Below are 23,132 nucleotides of genomic sequence, written 5' to 3'. Positions count from 1 at the left end.
GCATATCGAGCGAGGGCTCGGGGAGGCGCCAAGGCACTGAACCTCAAAAAACCCAAAGAGGAAGCCGACGACGCAAGGCCCCCAGAGGCCGAACCCAGTGATCACGAGAGAGGCAGAAGGGGCATCCCGAAGGAACCAGAACAGAAGCCAAATCCGACCTAGTGAAGTAAACCAGCACGGTGAAGTTCAGACTCCCACACAACTGCTCAAGCAACCACCGAGTGACCTGGGAATCCCCCAGAAACAGCATCAAGTGAGACCAAAGCCGCAGCAACGCCTCCGGAGGGAGAGATGTGGAAGCGGTCTGAGAACCCTAAACAAGACCCAGCCAGGTCCGAACCTGGGACGGAACCAGATGGGACTTCCTCCAGTTCACCAGGAACCCGAACCCGGCGAGCTGGGAAAGAACCTCACCCCTGGCGAGCAGACAAGCAGACCAGCAGGGAGCCCACACCAGCCAGTCATCAAGGTAGGCCAGAACCCGAACCCCTAGCAGACACAGACGGGTCAACACAACCTGGGTAAGACGCGTGAAATCCGATTTAAACCAAAAGGAAGGTAATGAAAGCAGTAAGTCTGTTGCCCCACCTCGAAATCTAACCAGCCCCTGAACACAGGATGAATAGGAATGTGCCAATACGCATCCTTGAGGTCCAGGGACACCATCCTGGTCCTTGGCTCCAAAAGAACCCGGACCTGAGACAGAGTGGTCATCCGAAAGGTGGGGCATGGAATCTAGGGGTTCAAACAGGACAAGGCCTGAATGAATTGCAGATCCGCACAGTCTCGTTTCGGCACTGGAAACAGGCAGGAAACTCACCTGGGGGACAGGGTCATTTTGATCACACACAAGCATACCCACTCCAAGATGACCTGACGGAGCAGAGGAAGAAGCCTACCCTGCCAGCCCCGAACCCCCAGGAGGAGGAGACGCCCAATGTCACCACAAGCCAGTGGATACAACCCAAAATCCACACAAATCGTGAGACCAAGCATGAGCAAACAGCATGAGCCTACATCCCATTGCCCTATCTATGGAGCAAACCGAGAAAAAAGCTGACCAACGAACAGAGCGATCACCGCACCGACCAGACAACGCCGGCTCCGAAGGCAACGTCGGCTCAGAAACTGGCACCAATGGCCCAGCCCGACCGGAGAAACCACAAGCCCTGGCACGACCCTTCCGAGAAAGCCAAGAATGGCCACCCCAGAGAACCAACAAGTCCGATATAGGACGACAACTAGACGAAGCCACCTGCAGAACCTGCATGACCGCAGACTCTGCAAACAGCAACGGACAAAACGGTGACAAAAACCTAAGAACCAGGGCCCTAGTAGATTTCAAAGAGAGTGAGAGCACAGCCTGCCGGCACATGATCCAAGAAGCAAAGAACAGAAACACCGCCTCCTTGAAAATCTGCACAAACAGCTGCAATAGTGCGGCTGATGCCCTAGCTGCCGAGGCCAGCGCACCAGACAAAGGCCCGGCACTCAACGCCTCCACATCCTTTTCAAGCCAGTCCGAGGACAACTCGAGAAGTGAAAAGAAGTGCAAGACCGAAGCCAAATGCCCATGGGCGCACAAATCCTCAGCAACCAAAGACGCCGAAAAGATGGGAACCTGCACGTGCAGCTGCACCAGGCCAACATCCCAAGGAAGGATAGGAGTGAACAGACACGCATTAAGGTGCTCAAACTCGCCCCCCAGGTAAACCTGCAGAACGGTAGAAGTTTCTCACCACTGAAGCATGAGGGTCCGACAGAACCCATGCCACATCCCCAACGAAAAGAACAGGCAATCTGCCAGCCAGAAAGACTTTAGAACCTCCAAATGAACCCAATACGGGGAAGAAAAAATGAACTCAAACAAGGATGGATCCATGACAGGTACAATCTGGGTCTCACAGGAGGTAAGCAGCAAGTACATACTCATACAGGGAAGGGGGAGGGGGTAAGAAAACCCCTCCCCCCGAAACAACAAGCCCCGCGAAAAGGGCACCAACACCCAAGTGGGGTCAAAGAAGGCCAAGCCCCCCCCTAAGTCAACTCCTCCCAAGCCCCGGGATCCCCCAAATCAGGACTCGGAACAGAGCAGGCCTCCATACCCTCAACCCCTGAAGAAAAGGCAGAGTCCAGGGGAAGGGTGGAGAGGAAGGGGGGCCTGCTGGTGAGACCCAGAAGCCTCAGCAGGAGGAACTGGCTCAAATGCCCCCCCGTCCCTAACTCAAACAGGGCAGCCTCAGAAGCTGGCCAAGTCTCATTACCAACTAAATCCTGCTCCAACTCCGAAACCCTCAGATGTTTGGGAGCCAAAAGCAGGGAGGAGGGGGGAGGGAGGTGCAGTGTAAACAACTGGGAAAGGACCAGGGAGCATAGACTGGACCAAGTCGAAGCGTCTAACGCCCCCATATACGGGTCCCTATAACCAAAACCGGGCAGCCCCGGAGCAGCCGGGTGAGCAACCAACCTAGCTCATTGCAGCAACCTAAACCTAGCATGCAATGCGGATGCCGCCTATTGACCCGAATATCAATGTTATCAGAATGGGTAAACTGGAGAGCATGCAAAGAACACGACTTGCAAGACTCCGTGTCAAAGGTGTCGTTGACCCAACAGGCAGCATGATGGAGGCAAAAGCAGTGACTGTCACCCTGAGACAAGGGCACACAGCAACCTTTAAACTCATACAAGGCGAGCTGGAACTCTGAAGAAGCATCCATAGGTCAACCCGACATGGTTTTCCACGGGCCCGTAGGCTGACTGCTATGAGAAGCCTGGGAAGGTGTTGCTAACCAGTTAGACCCCAAAGTGTAAAAAAGGGAGGAGATCAAACACTGAAACCCCTGTTACATGTTTCATCTCGGGGGCCTAGCAGAGGGCCACCAATTTATTATAAGTGGTCCAATAGCCATACCAGGTAGACGCACGCCAGGTAGATCCCCACCAGGCAAAGCAAACAAAAGGAAAAGAAAATCCCTGCAAAAGTACAACGTTCCCAGAGGAAACAGGAACCTGCTGCTGCGAAGGTATGCTGGCTGTGCAACACCTTGATGCCCCAATCAGCAACAATACCACACCCTACTGTTATGATCCCAGGTAGCTGAGAAACGAGTCTATCTTGAGAGTTATTCTGCAAGACCTAAGCTAAAAAAGAGGTCAAAGAAATATAGACATGAAGATACATACGTAAAACAATTCGTTAAATTTGACCGACAGTTTAGGAATATGGGCAGAGAATCAGGATATAGATAAATGACTCGTTATGAGATGAAGAAAGTTTGCTGGAGGCCTGAGGCTCATTTTCAGAGGACCTTCAGCACTTGAGCTGAAAGAAAGGAGGGAAAGAAAGAAAGAAAGGAGGGAAAGAAAGAAAGAAAGAAAGGAGGGAAAGAAAGAAAGAAAGAGAGAAAGAAAGAAAGAAAGAAAGAGAGAAAGAAAGAAAGAAAGAAAGAAAGGAGGGAAAGAAAGAAAGAAAGAAAGGAGGGAAAGAAAGAAAGGAGGGAAAGAAAGAAAGAAAGAAAGGAGGGAAAGAAAGAAAGGAGGGAAAGAAAGAAAGAAGGGAAAGAAAGGAGGGAAAGAAAGAAGGGAAAGAAAGGAAGGAGGGAAAGAAAGAAGGAAAGAAGGAAAGAAGGAAAGAAGGAAAGAAAGAAAGAAGGAAAGAAAGAAAGAAGGAAAGAAGGAAAGAAAGAAAGAAGGAAAGAAAGAAAGAAAGAAGGAAAGAAAGAAGGAAAGAAGGAAGGAAAGAAAGAAGGAAAGAAAGAAGGAAGGAAAGAAAGAAGGAAAGAAAGAAGGAAGGAAAGAAAGAAGGAAAGAAAGAAGGAAAGAAGGAAAGAGGGAAAGAAGGAAGGAAAGAAGGAAAGAAGGAAAGAAGGAAAGAAAGAAGGAAAGAAAGAAGGAAAGAAAGAAGGAAAGAAGGAAAGAAGGAAAGAAGGAAAGAAAGAAGGAAAGAAAGAAGGAAGGAAAGAAAGAAGGAAAGAAAGAAAGAAAGAAAGAAAGAAAGAAAGAAGGAAGGAAAGAAAGAAGGAAAGAAAGAAAGAAAGAAAGAAAGAAAGAAAGAAAGAAAGAAAGAAAGAAAGAAAGAAAGAAAGAAAGAAAGAAAGAAAGAAAGAAAGAAAGAAAGAAAGAAAGAAAGAAAGAAAGAAAGAAAGAAGGAAAGAAAGAAGGAAAGAAAGAAGGAAGGAAAGAAAGAAGGAAAGAAGGAAAGAAAGAAGGAAGGAAAGAAAGAAGGAAGGAAAGAAAGAAGGAAAGAAGGAAAGAAGGAAAGAAGGAAAGAAGGAAGGAAAGAAAGAAAGAAAGAAAGAAAGAAAGAAAGAAAGAAAGACAGACAGAGACAGACAGACAGACAGACAGACAGAGAGAGAGACAGAAACACAGACACGAGACACAGAGAGACAGAGAGAGAGACAGAAACACAGACACGAGACACAGAGAGACAGAGAGAGAGACAGACAGACAGTGACAGTGAGTGAGTGAGTGAGTGAGTGAGTGAGTGAGTGAGTGAGTGAGTGAGTGAGTGAGTGAGTGAGTGAGTGAGTAATTACCTAAGTGTAATTACCTAAGTGTAGTTACAGGATGAGAGCTACGCTCGTGGTGTCCCATCTTCCCAGCACTCTTTATAACGCTTTGAAACTACTGACGGTCTTGGCCTCCACCACCTTCTCACCTAACTTGTTCCAACCGTCTACCACTCTGTTTGCGAAAGTGTATTTTCTTATATTTCTTCTGCATCTGTGTTTACCTAGTTTAAATCTATGACCTCTTGTTCTTAAAGTTCCAGGTCTCAGGAAATCTTCCCTATCGATTTTATCAATTCCTGTTACTATTTTGTATGTAGTGATCATATCACCTCTTTTTCTTGTCTTCTAGTTTTGGCATATTTAATGCCACTAACCTCTCCTCGTAGCTCTTGCCCTTCAGTTCTGGGAGCCACTTAGTAGCATGCCTTTGCACCTTTTGAGTGTGTGTGTGGGGGGGGGGGGGGGAAGGGGGGGGCGGGGGGAGGGGGGAGGGAAGAACCAAGAACCATAGCTGTGGACAGGGTAGTACAGAGTAATATTTCAGAAAAAGAGATTGAGGAGATCATACCAAATAAGGAGTGGGGAGTCATGGAAAGAACCAAGAACCATAGCTGTGGACAGGGTTGTACAGAGTAATATTTCAGGAAAAGGGATTGAGGAGATCATACCAAATAAGGAGAGAGTGGGTGCGTGCACGTGACAACGAGGTGAGAATTCGAACAGCAACCCCTTAAACGTGTGACGTTGAACCCGTCTCCAAGTGCCAGAAGCGCCCAGGGTGATCTGGTCAAAATATGCACTCTCCAGGTTTTGAGTTGGGTTGTCTGAAAGGAAGGACAGATGATCGAGAACTACTACAACAACATCATAATACTACCCAATGCCAAACAAGGGCCACGAAACCCCAGCTGGCCCCAAGGACGAGGTAGATGCCGAGCAGCAAGAACCCCTACAGAAATGGCATCCCAAATGCACAAGGGAAGAAAACCCGACACACAAGGGTAGTACTCGCAGGAAACTTAGGGAAGGCTGCTTTAAGTCCATGCAGCCCCGGTACATTTCAGGTACACCTGGCCACCACACTACGAACAGCAGAGGACACCACTAAGGCAAAACACTGCGTAGGAAATCAAGGGCAGAGATGACGACTACTCTGGATTGCATTAGCCGAAGAACTGGAATGGCTAGGTTCCCAGCGTGGGAGACTGCACAGATGAGCAGCGCGGTGATGGGGTGTGACCTTTGCTAGTTTCCTTGGGATTGGAGGGAGTTCTGCCTCTCTGTTCAGCTTTCGGTTGCAATTTTCTTAACATGTTGGGTCTGTTTTGTTATGCCTACCTTTCTGGGTGCCTAACCCCGGTCGATGGCAGATAAGGAAAACCCTCCAATCACAGGTGGGTTTTCCAGGAACCATTGCTCCCCGTGTCTCTCAAAGGGGGCCCAGGTTCTGGCTCGGGGTCCCTGGTAGGCTGAACTCATGACTAATGCCCTGATCTAATGAATTGAATATAAGCCCGATAGCTCCAGGGAGCCAAAGAGGCTCCCTACAGAAAATACACTTAATATGTGACCTTGGCCAAAGGTAGGCATGAGCAGCAACTGGAATTAGAATTACTTCTTTGCAACAACTCAGTACAGTACACTGTACTTACAGGGCTGCTGATCCTGGAAACACTGAACTCTACACATTATTTCACACAATGCCCAATAACTGAATAACAACTCACTTCTGGTTTTACTTCAGCTGACAGTGAATTGCTGATTATTTTTCTAGTTGCTAACAAATGACGTCGTTCTTCTTCCTGTCTGTGTCGAACATCTCTTAGCTTTTCACTTAATTCGCTCACGTAAGACCCAAAATGGGCCCAGGTCTTCATGCCTTCTTCAAAGTACCTGTTAAAAAATATATATTATACACAATGTGTGTGTAAATCACGAAAATTAACACGTGATGAAAATGTGACAGTTTTCCTTCCTTCCTTCCACGAAGGAAGAATTGAAACAGGAATTTCCTTAAATACTTTTGTATATTAATACAGCTTCAGAATAAATGATTTACAGGTCAAGTATTGGACATATTTAGGCAGGAGAGAGAGGTGAAGTGAGGTGAGGTACAATGAAAAATGAATGGGAATTAGGTGGACACAAATATGAGCCGCATAAGAACTATCATATCATACATAATAATTAAGCTTTTTTAGTTCAAGAGTTATCAGATAATATTTAGCTAGGGTCAAGTCCAAGCCACATCCTTTTGGACAAAGTTAACACAAATCAAGTCTAGTCATAGGCCAAGCATGGCAAGCATACCTGAAAGAGGTTTTTGGTAGTTTGGGAGGATGATTCCTGCTTGATGGGGGTTCTGGGAATTCTTCTACTCTCCAAGCCTGGCCCGAGGTCAGGCTTGACTTGTAAGAGTTAGGTCCAACAGGCTGTTGCTTGGAGCAGCCCGCAGGCCCACATATCCACCACAGCCCGGTTGGACCAGCACTTCTTGCAGAAAAGAAAACCAGCAAGAAAACTTCTTACCTGTTCTCTCTTGAAGGTGTCCATGGTTGTTCCGGCAATATTTCTTATACTTTCTGGGAGGATTTTGAACAACTGTGGACCTCTGATGTTTATACAGTGTTCCCTGATTGTGCCTATAGCACCCGTGTTCTTCACTGGCTTTTCTCTGCATTTTCCTCCATATCGTTTACTGCAGTATGTTGTTATTTTACTGTGTAGATTTGAGACCTGGCCCTCCAGTATTTTCCATGTGTGTATTATTTGATATCTCTTGTCTCCTTTCTAGCGAGTACATTTGGAGAGCTTTGAGACGATCCCAATAATTTAGGTGCTTTATCACGTCTATGTGTGCCGTATATTTTCTCTGTACTCTCTCTATTTCAGCAATCTCTCCTGCTCTGAAGGGGAAAGTGAGTACTGAACAGTACTCAAAACAGGACAGTACAAGTGATTTGAATAGTACAACCATTGTGATGGGATCCCTCGATTTGAACGTTCTCTTAATCCATCCTATCATTTTTCTGGCTAACGCAATATTTGCTTGGTTATGCTCCCTAAACGTTAGGTTGTCAGACATCATTATTCCCAAATCCTTTACATGTTGCTTTCCTAATTTGGGGAGATTTGATTGTGTTTTGTACCCTGTATTATGTTTAAGGTCCTCATCTTTACCATGCCCAAGTACCTGGAATTCATCACTGTTAAACATCATGTTATTTTCTGTTGCCCAGTCAAAAACTTTATTAATAATCTGCTTGAAGTATTTCAGTGTCTTCAGCAGAGGTAATCTGCATGGTGATTTTTGTGTCATCTGCAAAGGATGATACGAAGCTGTGACTTGTATTTTTGTCCATATCTGATATGAGAATAAGGAAAAGCAGTGGTGCAAGGACTATACCCTGAAGTACAGAGCTTTTAACTGTGGTTGGACTTTGTTTTATATGGTTGACTGTTACTCTGTGTTCTGTTCGACAGAAACTGAGTATCCACCATCCAACTTTACCAGTTATTCCTTTGACCTCATTTTGAGTGCTATCACTCCATAGTCATATTTATTGAATGCCTTTGCAAAGTCCATGTATACCACATCTGCATTCTGTTTTTCTTCTAATGCCAAAGTCACAAAGTCAGTGACTTTGTCATAGTGGTCAAGTAGCTGTGATAGGCACAATCTTCCCGCTATAAGATCGGTGTTCTTCTTCTCCCTGAGCCCGGCCTGGGGTTAGGCTCAAAATTAGAATAAAATTACCAGGGAGTGGATGTTGATCTCTTCAATTCACGAGAGGATAACATCGACCACTTCGAAACACTGCCTATCTGCACAGCACTTGAAAAAGTGCATATCAGCCTGATTTTCTTTCAGCAGCACCTAGCCGAGAGATCTGTCTTCATCAGGGGGACCCAGCAAATAGATCACTGACCGTGACCTCCAAGACATTGTGGAGGCCATCGAAGCTGAGAACTCTCCCATGATACCAATCGATCTCAAAATCGTCAATCGCACATTTGGAGACTGCACGACCATGAAATTGACCTTCTCCAAAGAGAATCACCTTCTCCACCAATCTGCAACAATGTCTGCTCACTCAAACCTTGCTACCACACAAGGGCTCAAGTCCTCCTGAGTCAAGATTCCACTAGCCATGATCAAGAAGGAATCCTATTACAATCTGCAACAATACTTCATGTGTTACAAGTACAGTATACACACTCCACCAAGAAATACCCTGACCGGGTCACTGAGTGTAGTATCTATGCTGAGGACCACCACTACACCATTTGCATAGCTGATTTCCAATGTTGTCTCTTCTGCGATGGTAACCACATGGCTATCTCCCATCGCTACCCACACCAAAAGGAATACGGAATAATGCCACTCAATGAGCACCGTCCTCAATCAACATCCAAGCTGTCCTTTTCCCAAAGCTCCCGGGAGTGGGTGGAGACACTGCGCAGCAACCCAGCCAATGGGGCCTAACTCCCAGTCCACCCAGTCGGTGCCACTCACCGACCCAGCTCTCACCACCACCTCACCCCGGCCAATCACTGACCCAGCCTTCGCCACGACAGATACTGGCTCCTGAGAGTACGGTGTACGCGCTAATTATGGTGGCTGACAAGACTGCTGGCCCCAACTACCAGGAATATGTGGGGATTCTGAACATGCTCTATGCAGCGAATGCCCTCCCAGCTTTCACTGTACCCGAGGAAGTCTACACCACCTCTAATCCGAGTTTTACTCAGGCCCCTGACCCAGACATCACTGTGAACGCTGCCACGCTCATAGATCTATTGTCTACTGTTGTAATACTCATTCCTGCAGCTACTGTGGAGGATGCCACCCCGGAACCAACGCCTTTACATCCGACGACATATGCTGCAGTTACACCCACCATCCCTGCAGCTGCATAGTCTGCCACCATGCCTCCTTCAGAGCCACCTACTATCGTCATTCCACAGACTGTGTATACTCCCACCAAACCTCCTACTCTGGCTGCAGAACCAGCTATTACTCAACCCTAAGGATCACCGCCTCTGCTTTCGATTCATCAGACGAAGAAGTCTCAGTTGGAACACCATACTCTCCTCAATGGGAGTGCAACTACAGCCCTGAGGATTTCCTTCTGGACACCACACCTATAACCTTGAACGAAAGCACTGCTATGTCAACAAGAAGTAAAACTACCATGAAACCCAAGAAGGCCAACGATCCAAGCTTGATGGAAAATGCCAGAAGAAAGAAGAGCTCAAGATAGAAGACCAGCAAATGAAGACCCCAAGAATGAAGTAAATCAACTACTACCAACTGCCTAGAAACCGAGCCCCTGTGTGAAGCCCATGGATGCAAATGGACTATGAGAATGCCGTACATTATCACTGCCAAGTCTAAATCCAGGACGGTTGGGCCACCGAGCTGTACCCCACTCCTCCGCTGCAGGTAAAGTAAAGTTCAATCATGGCAAACATGGAAGAAGGGAAAGCTTTCTGTTTCTTTCAGTCCCCCATTCATCCTCTCCACCATACCTCCCATACTCCTTTAATATTTCCTTCATTGCTCCTTTACACATTTCTTCTTTTCCTCCTTTCCTTTTCTTTCATTCTTTTGTTCATTGTCATACTTTATTTCACTCTCATTCCTTCCTTCCTTTGTTTCATTTTTGTTTGTTTCCTTCTTTCTTTCCTTATTTCTTTTTTTTTGTTCTTTTTATTTCATTTGTTTTTGTCTTTCGTTGTCTTTCGTTTCTTCTTGCTTTTTCTTATTTCTCTAGTTCACTCTTTAGTTTACTTTTTTACTTTTTCTTTCCCCATTTCTTTTGTTTTTTATTTCATTCTTTCACTCCTTCATTCTTTCTTACCTTCTTTCCTTTGTTCTTTCTTTTCTTTCGTCCAATATGTTTTGTTCTTTCATTCATTATTTTTTTCTTTCCTTCCTTCCTTCCTTCCTATTCATATTTCGTTCTTTTTGTCTATCTATCCTGCCTTAACCACTTCTCTTAATTTTCTTCTGTCCCACCATTCTTCTGCCCCCCTCCCATCTTTTGCCCCCCCTTGTCTTCTGCCCTCCCCCCTCCCGTCTTTTGCCCCCCGCCCATCTTCTGCCCTCCCCCCTCCTGTCTTCTGCCCCCTCCTGTCTTCTGCCCCCTCCTGTCTTCTGCCTCCTCCTGTCTTCTGCCCCCTCCTGTCTTCTGCCCCCTCCTGTCTTCTGCCCCCTCCTGTCTTCTGCCCCCTCCTGTCTTCTGCCTCCTCCTGTCTTCTGCCTCCTCCTGTCTTCTGCCCCCTCCTGTCTTCTGCCCCCTCCTGTCTTCTGCCCCCTCCTGTCTTCTGCCCCCTCCTGTCTTCTGCCTCCTCCTGTCTTCTGCCTCCTCCTGCCTTCTGCCTCCTCCTGCCTTCTGCCTCCTCCTGTCTTCTGCCTCCTCCTGTCTTCTGCCTCCTCCTGTCTTCTGCCCCCTCCTGTCTTCTGCCCCCTCCTGTCTTCTGCCCCCTCCTGTCTTCTGCCCCCTCCTGTCTTCTGCCCCCTCCTGTCTTCTGCCCCCTCCTGTCTTCTGCCCCCTCCTGTCTTCTGCCCCCTCCTGTCTTCTGCCTCCTCCTGTCTTCTGCCTCCTCCTGTCTTCTGCCCCCTCCTGTCTTCTGCCTCCTCCTGTCTTCTGCCCCCTCCTGTCTTCTGCCCCCTCCTGTCTTCTGCCCCCTCCTGTCTTCTGCCCCCTCCTGTCTTCTGCCCCCTCCTGTCTTCTGCCCCCTCCTGTCTTCTGCCTCCTCCTGTCTTCTGCCTCCTCCTGTCTTCTGCCCCCTCCTGTCTTCTGCCTCCTCCTGTCTTCTGCCTCCTCCTGTCTTCTGCCTCCTCCTTTCTTCTCTTTCGCTTATTCTTTCTTTAGTTATTATTGCCTTCTTTTATTATTTTTGTAATTACATTCTTTCTTTCTGGTTTCTCTAATTTTTGTGCGTTTACCCGAATTTACCTGAGGGTCAATAATATTAATGACCTCGACAAAGACAGGAAGTTGGCAGCTTGTCAAAGGTCCCCCCCAAATTCCCCTGGTGATCTTTTCAAGCTGTATTTTAAAACTCAGCAGAGTTTTGCCATTTACGGCTTCAGTGGGAAGGGAATTCGTCAGGTTTACAACCCTATGGGTGAAAAAGCAGCTCCTGTTTTCTGTCCTACATTGTGGCTAGTTGAGCATGAAACCATTGCTCCTCATTTGTCTCACATCTGACTTTTTGGAGAAACTGTTCGGATCGACATCCTCCAAATTGTTTAACATTTTAAAGGGAGTTGTCTCCTCCCTTCTATGAGATCCGCCTTGTCATGACTGTCTGCAGTGTTGTTAGCCCTGTGGCCCTTAACCGTTCCTGACACGAAAGCTGACTAAGCTCTGGGATGATTTTTTGTTACCCGGTGTTGCACCTTCTCCAGAGCTGCAATGTCTTTCTGAAGACGAGATCTCCATGCCTGGATGCAATAATCCAGGTGGGGACACACTAGAGACTTATACAATTGAACGACTACTTTCTTTTCCCTTGAAGGTAAAGGTACGCTCGATTATTCCCAGGGTTTGGTTCACTTTTTTACTGCCACTTCCACTTGTTGTGCAACTTTTAGTGAATGATGGATTCTGACTCCAAGGTCCTTTTCTTCATCTATCTGTTGTAAGGTAGTGGTGTCAATTTGGTAGTTGTGACATTCATTCCCCACATGCGAGGTCTTGCATTTATCGACATTAAAAAGCATTTGCCAGTCATCTAACCATCTTGAGGTTATGTTGAGGTTATCTTGAGATGATTTCGGGGCTTTAGTGTCCCCGCGGCCCGGTCCTCGACCAGGCCTCCACCCCCAGGAAGCAGCCCGTGACAGCTGACTAACTCCCAGGTACCTATTTACTGCTAGGTAACAGGGGCATTCAGGGTGAAAGAAACTTTGCCCATTTGTTTCTGCCTCATGCGGGAATCGAACCCGCGCCACAGAATTACGAGTCCTGCGCGCTATCCACCAGGCTACGAGACCATTTGTGGAGTTCATGTAGATCTTTTTGTAAGGTCTCAATATCACCTTCACTTCCCGCTTTATCATAGATCTTAGTGTCATCTCTTTTTGCTCATTTTAGAATTTTTTCTTCACTCTTTTGCTCTTCCTTTCATTATTTCTGTAATTTTGGTCTGCTCTTTCATTATTTTGGGTCTTCAATTCGTTTTTCTTTCCTTCTTTTCTTAATTTCTTTCTCTTTCATTTTTTCTCTTTCTTTTTTTCTATTTTTTCTTTTTTTCTTTCCTTTTTTCTATTTTTTCTTTCTTTCTATTCATTCTTTATTTTTTCATGTTTTACTCTCTTCTTTAATTCTGGTGTTTCATTCCTTTGAGTCTTTCTTTCATTTTGTGTGGTCTTGTATTCTCACTGATTCTTCTTTTGTTTCGTCTTTTTTCCCTTCTTTGTTCTTTCATTCTTTCATTCTTTGTTTTTTTTGTTTTATTTCTGTTCTTACATTCTTATTTTTATTCTTTATTTAATGCTTTGTTTTTGCATTATTTCTGATCATTCATTCCTTCAATCCGTTCTTTCACTGTTCTTTTGTTCAGTTTAATTAATTCTTTTTTGCATTATTGGTTTCTTTTTCACTTTTGTTCATGTTCTATTCTTACATTTTTTCTATGTTATTTCATCCTTTGTTCTTGAGTCTTTTCTTTCCTTTTTGTTCATTCTTTAAATTATTTGTTCTGTTTACATGTTGTTCTATTTTAATTTGGTTCCTGTTCTTTTAATTTTGTTGTGCTCTCTCTCTCTCTCTCTCTCTCATTTTATTCTTTTTCATTTTGTTCTTTCATGCCTTCATTCTGTTTTCATTTATCTATTTGTTCTTAATTTTGTTCTCTCTTTCTTCCTTCTGTTCTTCCTTCCATACTACATTTAATTCATTCTTTGTTATTTCTTTTATTCTTTATGTTCTTCCTTTATTTTTATATTATTTCATTCTTTTTTTTGTTCTTTCTGGAATTTCTTTCATTTCCCTCTTCTTTCTTTCATTCTCCCTCTTTTTCCATTCATTTTCTACTCTTTCATTCTTTCTATTCTTTGCTTTTCTATTTTCCTTTTGTTCTATTATTTCTTTCATTCATTGTTCTTTATTTTTTTGTTCTGTCGTTTCTTTTGATCTGTCCTGTATTCAAATTTGTCCTGTATTCCGTCTGCCCTTTGTTCCGCCTCCCCTACATTCCATTTTTTATTCTTTTTTCACACTTTGTCTGTGTACTTTTATCTAACATTTAAATGGCAATTACAACATTAACAACATTACCTAGCAACTCTTAAACACCCCTACAATATAAGATTATATTGTAGGGGTGTATATTTATATTTAGACCATGACTAAACTGCCTGCAAATATGAAAGTGTACAATATAATATTCATATCTAAACTTACTTGCAATATGCATGGTAATACTCCACAAGCTTCTGCAAAAATTCCACTCCCTTTTTGGTCTTGATTTCATTCACTTTAATTAAGTACTGGAAGAAGAAAATGCTACATTATTAGAAGGATGTAATAAGCAATTATCCAAGTTGCAATATAGTTTCTGGAGATTTTAATACCATAAGATGAAAAGTATGAACTATAATATTCACTGTGAGCATTCTTTATGTTTATCTATTTAACAAAAATACTCATACATATTGAAATGGATAGCTTTATCATTTCATAAGAAAAAAAAGGGAAAACTATATAAATTTAGGAAAACTTGGCTTATTAGGCAAATCAGCCCTTGCATAGTAGGCCAAATACTGCATTCTGGCTACTAGTTCTTATTATATATATATATATATATATATATATATATATATATATATATATATATATATATATATATATATATATATAACTGAAAACTCACACCCCAGAAGTGACTTGAACCCATACTCCCAGAAGCAACGCAACTGGTATGTACAAGACGCCTTAATCCACTTGACCATCACGACCGGACAAAATGAGGTGATAGCCGAGGCTATATGAACCACCCCACCGCCGGCACTCGGATAGTTATCTTGGGCATAGCATTTTACCAAATCACCTCATTCTTTGGGGCACACGTGAGGAACACAAATGCGAACAAGCCTGATTGGTCCCCAGGACATATGCAACTGAAAACTCACACCCCAGAAGTGACTCGAACCCATACTCCCAGAAGCAACGCAACTGGTATGTACAAGACGCCTTAATCCACTTGACCATCACGACCGGACAAAATGAGGTGATAGCCGAGGCTATATGAACCACCCCACCGCCGGCACTCGGATAGTTATCTTGGGCATAGCATTTTACCAAATCACCTCATTCTTTGGGGCACACGTGAGGAACACAAATGCGAACAAGCCTGAATGGTCCCCAGGACATATGCAACTGAAAACTCACACCCCAGAAGTGACTCGAACCCATACTCCCAGAAGCAACGCAACTGGTATGTACAAGACGCCTTAATCCACTTGACCATCACGACCGGACAAAATGAGGTGATAGCCGAGGCTATATGAACCACCCCACCGCCGGCACTCGGATAGTTATCTTGGGCATAGCATTTTACCAAATCACCTCATTCTTTGGGGCACACGTGAGGAACACAAATGCGAACAAGCCTGAATGGTCCCCAGGACATATGCAACTGAAAACTCACACCCCAGAAGTGACTCGAACCCATACTCCCAGAAGCAACGCAACTGGTATGTACAAGACGCCTTAATCCACTTGACCATCACGACCGGACAAAATGAGGTGATAGCCGAGGCTATATGAACCACCCCACCGCCGGCACTCGGATAGTTATCTCGGGCATAGCATTTTACCAAATCACCTCATTCTTTGGGGCACACGTGAGGAACACAAATGCGAACAAGCCTGAATGGTCCCCAGGACATATCACCTCATTTTGTCCGGTCGTGATGGTCAAGTGGATTAAGGCGTCTTGTACATACCAGTTGCGTTGCTTCTGGGAGTATGGGTTCGAGTCACTTCTGGGGTGTGAGTTTTCAGTTGCATATGTCCTGGGGACCATTCAGGCTTGTTCGCATATATATATATATATATATATATATATATATATATATATATATATATATATATATATATATATATATATATATATATATATATATATTATTAAATATGACCGAAAAAGTAAGATTAATAATTCTAATCTTACTAATCTAGAATTAATCTTAATAATCTAGAATTATTAATCTTACTTTTTCGGTCATATTTAATAATATATGTCTACAGGAAAGACTGCTACCAAAATATACTAATATATATATATATATATATATATATATATATATATATATATATATATATATATATATATATATATATATATATATAATATGTATGTATATATATATATGTATATATGTATGTATATATATATATGTATATATGTATGTATATATGTATATGTATATATGTATATGTATACAGAGCACCACTTGGTTTCCGAACCCCTTGGGGACGAGACCCGTCGGTTAACATGTAAGTTCGTATACGAGAAATAGAGGGGAAAAAATAAACTAGAAATGTAAAAAGAAATTTTTCCGAAAAAATTTACGAAAAAACTCTAGGGGAAAAAATCGACAGGTTCATAGCGTAAATGCGACCGTGTTTTGTTTGTACTCACCAATCAGTGAAGTCCTGATCCGCTTTATAAAAGTCCTTAATTGTTCCTAACTGATTATTAAGACGTCTGGCAAACAACCTCTGGATGTTTCCTGTCAGCCTGCCTGCCAGCCTGCAGGAACATCCTGCCAGCCTGCAGGAACATCCTGCCAGCTTGCCTGCCAGCCTGCAGAAACATCCTGCCAGCCTGCCTGCCAGCTTGCCTGCCAGTCTGCAGGAACATCCTGCCAGCCTGCAGGAACATCCTGTCAGCCTGCAGGAACATCCTGCCAGCTTGCCTGCCAGCCTGCAGGAACATCCTGCCAGCCTGCCTGCCAGCTTGCCTGCCAGCCTGCAGGAACATCCTGCCAGCCTGCAGGAACATCCTGCCAGCCTGCCTGCCAGCCTGCAGGCACATCCTGCCAGCCAGCTTGCCTGCCAGCCTGCAGGAATATCCTGCCAGCTTGCCTGCCAGCCTGCCTGCCAGCTTGCCTGCCAGCCTGCAGGAATATCCTGCCAGCCTGCAGGAACATCCTGCCAGCCTGCCTGCCAGCTTGCCTGCCAGCCTGCAGGAACATCCTGCCAGCCTGCCTGCCAGCTTGCCTGCCAGCCTGCAGGCACATCCTGCCAGCCTGTAGGCACATCCTGCCAGCCTGCAGGCACATCCTGCCAGCCTGCAGGCACATCCTGCCAGCTTGCCTGCCAGCCTGCAGGAACAACCTGCCAGCCTGCCTGCCAGCTTGCCTGCCAGCCTGCAGGAACATCCTGCCAGCCTGCCTGCCAGCCTGCAGGCACATCCTGCCTAAAATATACGATGATGTACTGTACATTTAAGAAACAAATCTGGGTCACAGGTCTGTGGAGTGTGGTTAGGCTTACGGAGTCAGCCGGTCCCTCCCCCACCACCGATACACCTCCCCCTCTCCCCCCACCCCTAACCCCTACACACACACACACTCTCTCAAAGGTCACGTGGTTCATGGTTCACTTCAACACCCATATATCGCTTCCTGCCTGCCTGCCTCCTTCCCAGCCTGCCTGCCTGCCTGCCTCCTTCCCAGCCTGCAAGCCTGCCTGCCTGCCTGCATGCCTCCTTCCCAGCCTGCAAGCCTGCCTGCCTGCCTGCGTGCCTCCTTCCCAGCCTGCAAGCCTGCCTGCCTCCTTCCCAGCCTGCAAGCCTGCCTGCCTCCTTCCCAGCCTGCAAGCCTGCCTGCCTCCTTCCCAGCCTGCAAGCCTGCCTGCCTGCCTCCTTCCCAGCCTGCAAGCCTGCCTGCCTCCTTCCCAGCCTGCAAGCCTGCCTGCCTGCCTCCTTCCCAGCCTGCAAGCCTGCCTGCCTGCCTCCTTCCCAGCCTGCAAGCCTGCCTCCTTCCCAGCCTGCCTGCCTGCCTCCTTCCCAGCCTGCCAGCCTGCTTCCTTCCCAGCCAGCATGCCTGCCTCCTTCCCAGCCTGCCAGCCTGCTTCCTTTCCAGCCAGCCTGCCTCCCTCCCTGCCATCATGCTAACGGGTAGTGTGTGTTAGGCTTATCTTCGGGAATGAGCCGGTCTCACCCCCACCACCAACAAACCACCTGCCCCCCTACATCCCATCTCTCAAGGTCACGCGGTTCAACCACGTGACTACCACTCACTCCCTGCCTGCAAGCTAGCCTGCCTGCCTGCCTGTGCCTGCCTGCCTGTGCCTGCCTGTGCCTGCCTGCCTGCCTTTCCCTCCCTAATTCTCACTACTTCCATCCCTTCCTGCCTACCTCCTAGCATCTCTCCCTACCTCCCCCTCCCTCTTAGCATCTCTCCCTACCTCCTAACATCTCTCCCTACCTCCCCCTCCCTCCTAGCATCTCTCTCTCCCCCTCTCTCACTGATTCTCCCCCCCCCCCCCTCATTCATACTGCCTCCCACCTAAGCTCCATCGTCCATCCACCCACCAGTCAGCCATCACTGACGCAATGCGTGCATTTGGAGCCAACATGGTGCACAGATGTTTCTTGATTGTGCAGATATGTAAAACAAAAGCACAGATTGAACATTCCAGCCTTATGACAATTCAAAATAATAGGAATAATAGGCCGTGAATCTGTGAAGTCACAGCGGGCAAACTGGACCATCTCCCACCCACCACAACAAGCCGGCGTGACGCTTGGCGGACCCCTTCCTACCCGAACTTTGTTCGGGTAGCATGACTCCCCAACCCCAATCGGGAAACTGGAAGTTTCGGATAACTAAAGTTCGGAAACCAAGTGGTGCTCTGTATATGTATATATGTATATATATATATATATATATATATATGTATATATATATATATATATATATATATATATATATATATATATATATATATATATATATATATAATATGTATGTATATATATATGTATATATGTATATATATATATATGTATATATATATATATATATATATATATATATATAATATGTATGTATATATATATATGTATGTATATATATATATATATATATATATATATATATGTCGTACCTAGTAGCCAGAACGCACTTCTCGGCGTACTATGCAAGACCCGATTTGCCTAATAAGCCAAGTTTTCCTGAATTAATATATTTTCTCTTAATTTTTTTCTCATGAAATGATAAAGCTACCCATTTCATTATGTATGAGGTCAATTTTTTTATTGGAGTTAAAATTAACGTAGATATATGACCGAACCTAATTAATTCAGGAAAACTTGGCTTAATATATATATATATATATATATATATATATATATATATATATATATATATATATATATATATATATATATATATATATATATTAAGCCAAGTTTTCCTGAATATATATATATATATATATATATATATATATATGTCGTACCTAGTAGCCAGAACGCACTTCTCAGCCTACTATGCAAGGCCCGATTTGCCTAATAAGCCAAGTTTTCATGAATTAATGTTTTTTCGACTACCTAACCTACCTAACCTAACCTAACCTAACTTTTTCGGCTACCTAACCTAACCTAACCTATAAAGATAGGTTAGGTTAGGTTAGGTAGGGTTGGTTAGGTTCGGTCATATATCTACGTTAATTTTAACTCCAATAAAAAAAAATTGCCCTCATACATAATGAAATGGGTAGCTTTATCATTTCATAAGAAAAAAATTAGAGAAAATATATTAATTCAGGAAAACTTGGCTTATTAGGCAAATCGGGCCTTGCATAGTAGGCTGAGAAGTGCGTTCTGGCTATTAGGTACGACATATATATATATATATATATATATATATATATATATATATATATATATATATATATATATTAAGCCAAGTTTTCCTGAATTAATTAGGTTCGGTCATATATCTACGTTAATTTTAACTCCAATAAAAAAATTGACCTCATACATAATGAAATGGGTAGCTTTATCATTTCATGAGAAAAAAATTAAGAGAAAATATATTAATTCAGGAAAACTTGGCTTATTAGGCAAATCGGGTCTTGCATAGTACGCCGAGAAGTGCGTTCTGGCTACTAGGTACGACATATATATATATATATATATATATATACATACATATATATATATACATACATATTATATATATATATATATATATATATACATATATATATATATATATATATACATATATATATATATATATATATATATACATATATACATATATACATATACATATATACATACATATATACATATATATATATACATACATATATACATATATATATATACATACATATTATATATATATATATATATATATATATATATATATATATATATATATATACCTGTATATATATATATATATATATATATATATATATATATATTAGTATATTTTGGTAGCAGTCTTTCCTGTAGACATATATTAAATATGACCGAAAAAGTAAGATTAATAATTCTAACACGAATTTTCCTCAATGTTTCTTATATTCTTTTTCACTGTTGATGGTAACTGAAAAATCAATTCTCCAAAATTCATTTTTATTTCTAGTCTGACGCGACACTTGAACGCGTTTCGTAAAACTTATTACATTTTCAAAGACTTTAGTTTACACACACAACTATAACTGAACAGAGTTTAAAACAGCTTCGATTTTTTTATACCTGCATTTGGGTGAGGTGATATGTTACAACAGTTTTGGATGAGGTGAAAACAAACTTTCAACACAAGACAGAACACGAAACAATGGGTATAATATTTTGTAAGTTAAAGGGAAGAATGGAAGTAACTGCAGAGGGCCTATTGGCCCATATTTCTTGATGCTTCTATATTGGAGCAAAGTCTTGAAGTGGGTAGAATATAGTTGTGCATTAATTGGCTGTTGATTGCTGGTGTCAACTTCTTAATGTGTAGTGCCTCGCAGATATCTAGCTGCCTGCTATCGCTGTATCTATCGATGATTTCCTTGTTTTTTGTTAAGACTTCTCTGGTGATGGTCTGGTTGTGGGAAGAGATTATATGTTCCTTAATGGAGCCCTGTTGCTTATGCATCGTTAATTGCCTGGAAAGATATGTTGTTGTCTTGCCTATATACTGAATTCTTTGAGGCTTACAGTCCCCAAGTGGGCATTTGAAGGCATACACGACATTGGTCTCTTTTAAAGCGTTCTGCTTTGTGTCTGGAGAGTTTCTCATGAGTTGGTTGGCCGTTTTCTTGGTTTTAGAGTAGATCGTCAATTGTATCTTCTGATTTTTGTCTGTAGGGATAACGTTTCTATTAACAATATCTTTCAGGACCCTTTCCTCCGTTTTATGAGCTGTGGAAAAGAAGTTCCTGTAAAATAGTCTAATAGGGGGGTACAGGTGTTGTGTTAGTTGTCTCTTCAGAGGTTGCATGGCGTTTCACCTTCCTTCTTATGATGTCTTCAACGAAACCATTGGAGTAGCCGTTGTTGACTAGAACCTGCCTTACCCTACAGAGTTCTTCATCGACTTGCTTCCATCCTGAGCTGTGGCTGAGAGCACGGTCGACATAAGCGTTAACAACACTCCTCTTGTACCTGTCTAGGCAGTCACTGTTGGCATTGAGGCACATTCCTATGTTGGTTTCCTTAGTGTAGACATCAGTGTGGAAACCTCCGCTCCTTTCTATGACTGTTACATCTAGAAAGGGCAGCTTCCCATCCTTCTCCATCTCGTAAGTGAAACGCAACACAGAATTCGGCTCAAATGCCTCCTTCAGCTCCTGCAGATGTCTAACATCAGGTAGCTGGATTTTTTGTCAAAATGGCGACTGTTTACTATAACCCCTGGGCAGCGTATGGAGGTCCCCTATACCCAGCGGGCCTTTCAAACCTTGAGCGGTTATCTTGAGTTGATTTCGGGGCTTTAGTGTCCCCGCGGCCCGGTTCTTGACCAGGCCTCCACCCCCAGGAAGCAGCCCGTGACAGCTGACTAACAACCAGGTACCTATTTACTGCTAGGTAACAGGGGCATTCAGGGTGAAAGAAAATTTGCCCATTTGTTTCTGCCTCGTGCGGGAATCGAACCCACGCCACAGAATTACGAGTCCTGCGCGCTATCCACCAGGCTACTAGGCCCCTTTACTCAAACTACTCAAACAAATTATTACTTTACTACGAGGCGGTACTCAAAAACATCATATGATGTGGAGCACAAGTTACTGCAAGTCACTCAACACATCATATGATGTGTTGCACAATTAAAGGGTTAAATGCTGATGGCAATCATAAGAGTAGCTCAATGGGATATGACATCAAATTTAATATTGGTATGTGTGTGGCTATGAAACTGGTTTTGAATCCAGCAACTTCGCGAATCGCTAAATACTGCTACAGTAACTGTCAGTCAATACAAGTGGGACCAAATTATTGGAAGGTGAAGGTGGGCTGCAGATGATTTCGGGGTTCAACATGGTTGAGCCCCGAAACCATCGCAAGGTAACTGCAAGGTTAGATAGTGGGTTCGTTATGGTGAACACAAATGTAGATACAGTACTTACATATAACGTGTTTAGTGTAATAACAGCACAAACTGTAATTACCTAAGTGTAGTTACAGAATGAGAGCTACGCTCGTGGTGTCCCATCTTCCCAGCACTCTTTGTCATATAACGCTTTGAAAATACTGATGGTCTTGGCCTCCACCACCTTCTCACCTAACTTGTTCCAACCGTCTACCACTCTTGTTTGCGAAAATGAATTTTCTTATATTTCTTCGGCATCTGTGTTTAGCTAGTTTAAATCTATGACCTCTTGTTCTTAAAGTTCCAGGTCTCAGGAAATCTTCCCTATCGATATTATCAATTCCTGTTACTATTTTGTATGTAGTGATCATATCATCTTTCTTTCTTCTATCTTCTAGTTTTGGCATATTTAATGCCTCTAACCTCTCCTCGTAGCTCTTGCCCTTCAGTTCTGGAAGCCACTTAGTAGCATGTCTTTGCACCTTTTCCATTTTGTTGATGTGGTTCTTTAGATATGGGCACCACACAACCGCTGCAAATTCTAGCTTTGGCCTAACAAAAGTCGTGAACAATTTCTTTAGTATATCGCCATCCATGTATTTAAAAGCAATTCTGAAGTTAGAAAGTGTGGCATAGGCGCCTCGCACAATATTCTTTATGTGGTCCTCAGGTGATAGTTTTCTATCTAGAACCACCCAGGACTGAACAGGGAGCCGGTCGGCCGAGCAGACAGCCGGTCGGCCGAGCAGGGAGCCAGTCGGCCGAGCGGACAGCACGCTGGATTTGTGATCCTGGATTCGATCCCAGGTGCCGGCGAGAAACAATGGGCAGAGTTTCTTTCACCCTATGCCCCTGTTACCTAGCAGTAAAATAGGGACCTGGGTGTTAGTCAGCTGTCACAGACTGCTTCCTGGGGGTGGAGACCTGGTCGAGGACTGGGCCGCGGGGACACTTAAGCCCCGAAATCATCTCAAGATAACCTCAAGATACCCCCTAGATCTCTTTCTTTATCAGAATTCTTTAAAGATTTCTCACATAATATATAGATT

General features: G+C 43.8%; 1 protein-coding gene across 6 annotated transcripts in view; it reads right to left on the bottom strand.

The window, feature by feature from the left end:
• Asap (ArfGAP domain of ASAP) overlaps positions 1-23,132 on the bottom strand; it is a 956,637-nt gene that overhangs the window by 395,448 nt on the left and 538,057 nt on the right. For all 6 annotated transcript variants that reach the window (XM_069306348.1, XM_069306344.1, XM_069306347.1 and 3 more), the window contains exons 6-7: positions 13,937-14,022; positions 6,245-6,410 (exon numbers count right to left, since the gene is read on the bottom strand). In XM_069306348.1, the coding sequence (XP_069162449.1) occupies positions 6,245-6,410; positions 13,937-14,022 (252 nt within the window). The remainder of the gene's footprint in view (positions 1-6,244; positions 6,411-13,936; positions 14,023-23,132) is intronic.

This window comes from Procambarus clarkii, chromosome 57 (assembly GCF_040958095.1).
Source record: "Procambarus clarkii isolate CNS0578487 chromosome 57, FALCON_Pclarkii_2.0, whole genome shotgun sequence".
Classification (NCBI taxonomy): Eukaryota; Metazoa; Arthropoda; class Malacostraca; order Decapoda; family Cambaridae; genus Procambarus; species Procambarus clarkii.
The sequence above is the reverse complement of the archived record's forward strand: the minus strand, read 5'-3'. Positions and strand labels throughout refer to the sequence as shown.